The sequence below is a fragment of the Elephantulus edwardii genome, unplaced genomic scaffold (genome assembly GCF_000299155.1).
Source record: "Elephantulus edwardii isolate Elephantulus edwardi_28Jun2011 unplaced genomic scaffold, EleEdw1.0 scaffold00457, whole genome shotgun sequence".
NCBI lineage: Eukaryota > Metazoa > Chordata > Mammalia > Macroscelidea > Macroscelididae > Elephantulus > Elephantulus edwardii.
In genome coordinates this window covers 376,318-379,280 of record NW_006400207.1, presented here as the reverse complement: position 1 = coordinate 379,280, position 2,963 = coordinate 376,318, and the positions used below count along the sequence as shown (strand labels likewise).

General features: G+C 38.7%; 1 protein-coding gene across 1 annotated transcript in view; it reads right to left on the bottom strand.

Annotated features, from left to right (window-relative positions):
- Positions 1–2,963, bottom strand: part of LOC102858491 (insulin-induced gene 2 protein-like) — a 40,564-nt gene that overhangs the window by 5,309 nt on the left and 32,292 nt on the right. The window contains exon 3 of the mRNA XM_006902824.1: positions 2,395–2,519. Coding sequence (XP_006902886.1) covers positions 2,395–2,519 — 125 coding nt within the window. The remainder of the gene's footprint in view (positions 1–2,394; positions 2,520–2,963) is intronic.

The following is a 2,963-nucleotide window of genomic DNA, read 5'->3' as shown; positions in this document are numbered from 1 at the left end:
CTTCTTATTCTAAAGGTTGGTTTGTTTCCTGTCCCTGTTGACAAAGGGAAGAAAGAAAATAGAGACTACCTTAGTTTTCAATTGTTGTTATATGTATCAAGTTGGAAGTAACTCCTAACTGATCCTCCAGCAGGCTTTCAGAGGCTGTAAACTATACGAGGAGGCTGCTCATCTTACACCTGGGTAGCAGGTGATGTATTAGAACTACTTTCCTCATAGATCAATGGAATAGAATTGAGAACCCAGAAATCTGCTCATCTACCTATGGTCAACTGATTTTGGACAAGGAGATGAAACAAGTGAGGAAATTAAAGCCTCTTTAACAGTGCTGGCAAAATTGGAAAACTATGTGTTGAAAACTCACGTAAGATCCACACTTCACATCATACACAAAAACCAACTCAAAGTGGATCAACGACCTAGGAACTACTTTCCTTTGAAATGGTTGTGCAACTCTTGAGCCACTAGAGCTCCTTAGTTTTTAGGTTAGGATACTATAAATATCAATTGCTAAAGAAAATTACCAGAATATTTAAACCATCAAATCTTTAAAACCTTGATGGGGAAGATGGGGAAGGACCACATTCTCTTTGGCCAAGTTTTAAGTAGGAAATCTTTTCTTATGCCTTTAAAATTTATGTTTTGTAGTATTGATTAAAACCAGCACAAAAACAGTCTGTCCAATTAAAAATCTGTTGTTGTTGTTGTTGTGTCAGGTGTCAATTCAACTCCTCCAAATCCTAACAACTCTATGTACAACAGAACAAAACCCAACTCCATCATGCACCACACTCACAACCTGTTTTGCTTAAGCTCATTATTACAGTCACTGTAATCCATCTCGAGTCTTCCTCTCTTTCACTGACCTGCCACCTTTCTAAGAATGACGACTTCCAAAACAAAAAATATCCAAACACTCAAGCACCTGAAACCATCACAACTCTTAAATGAAGAGGGGCACAATTCTTTGATACGACTACCTGTTTAAATCTTAGGATTATCAACACTCTATGGAAGCAATTAAATAATCTAGTTTTAAGACAAATGTGTATGTTTTTAAAAGATGCAAAATTTCTAAGAGATATTTTTTAAAAATATTTAAATGAAAATTTGCTATATGTCATCAAGTCCACTACTCATAGTGACTCATAGTGCCCTTATCAACAGATCTGAACTTTGCCCTATCTGTGCCATCCTCAAAATCTCTATCACACTGTGATAAGTGACCTCCTTGAGGGTCTTCTCTTTCTCTGACCCTCTAATCTCTCAATATGTCTCTCTTCCAAGGACTGACCCCTCCTGAAAGAATTCTCCATGGCTAGAATTTAAGAAAGTTTCACCATCCTTGCATTCTAAGAAGCACCCAGGCTCCATTTCCTCCAAGACAGATTTGTTAACAGTCCATAGGATATTCAGAAATCACCATTCCAACTCAAAAACATTAATTCTTCTTCTGTCATCCTAAACCATTTCCAACTCTCAGAAGCATAGCAGGTAACTGAAAAGACTGGCTTAGTTCAAGTCTTTAAACTGGCATCTTTGCTAATTAGGACTTGGGAGCAGTCTTTGACAGCACATTTTCCCAGTGCAACAAAAAATTTAATTTCCTGACTACACAGGTGCTGACTGTAGATCCAAGTAAAATTAAATTGTTGCTAACTTCCTTATTTTTCATCTATCATGGGAGCTCTAGTTGCCTAGTATTAATAAGCTGTGCTGTCAATCCAAATGCACATGGTTCAAATCCATCTAGCTGCTCCAGAGAAGGATGAACAATCCCCTCCCATGCAATATGCAGCCCCTGAAAACCCACCGCAGAGTCAAATATAAATTGGTTCCCACTCGACAGCATGATGTTGCCTGTTGATCTAGTGATATGGATTTCTGTTATTCTGATGTTGAGATGTAATCCATATTGAGGACTGTAGTCTTTTGATCTCCTGTAGTAATTGATTCAAGTCTTCTTCACTTTTTGCAAGCAAGGTTGCATCATCTGTATAATATTGGTTGTTGAGGAATCTTCCTCCAATCCTGATGTCATATTCTTCTTCATATAGTCTACTTTTTTAATAATTTGTTCAGCATGCAGACAGAATAGGTATGGAGAAAGGATATAACCCTGACACATACTTTTCTTGAGTTCAAACTATGCAATATCTTTTTGTTCCATCTGGATAACTGCTTCTTGGTCTATGTATAGGTTTCACATGAGCACAGTACTTTAAACTATAATTGCATAGCTACTGTGATGTTTCAATAATACCATTTCATATTCTTTTTATGACTAAGAGGGCATATCACAATTTAACCAGGAAAGCTCAACGGGCCTATTTAACCACTGTTTGGTTTCAAGTTGTTCTGTTTTAATGTACTTGATTACAGCATAAAGGATACAGCACTGGCATGATTTATACCGACAAAGACAGCTACACACCGCATTACACTTGACCATTCTCTTTTAAACTTATGTGGCTCTCCCAGATGCTTGTCAATACAGGGGTATAATAATCCAATTACAGCTGTGGAAGAAAAAGGAAAAAATAAATAAGTCATCGCCAGCATTGTAGTGGCAGCAATACTTAATACATATACATATTCCTTAAAAGATATTCCTTGGGACTTTGCTGGGAGATCTGCAAGGACAGCAGAGGCAGTTCCAGGACGGGGCTTCCGACCCAGCCTTCCTGTCTGCTACCACTGCAGGCACCGACTACAGTTCCCAGAGGTCTGTGGGGAAACGCCATCTTTGTAAACTTGGACTTTGCTGGGAGATCTGCAAGGACAGCAGAGGCAGTTCCAGGCCAGGGCTTGTGACCCAGACACCCCACACCCATTTAGGCACTCGAGCCAGGAAGACAATCATATTTGCCACATCTATAAGATTTATCAACCTCCCCTAAAATACTCATGTACCATTGAGGATTAAGTTATGTGGGGAATCAAACTGGTTTCTGGCCTGAGTA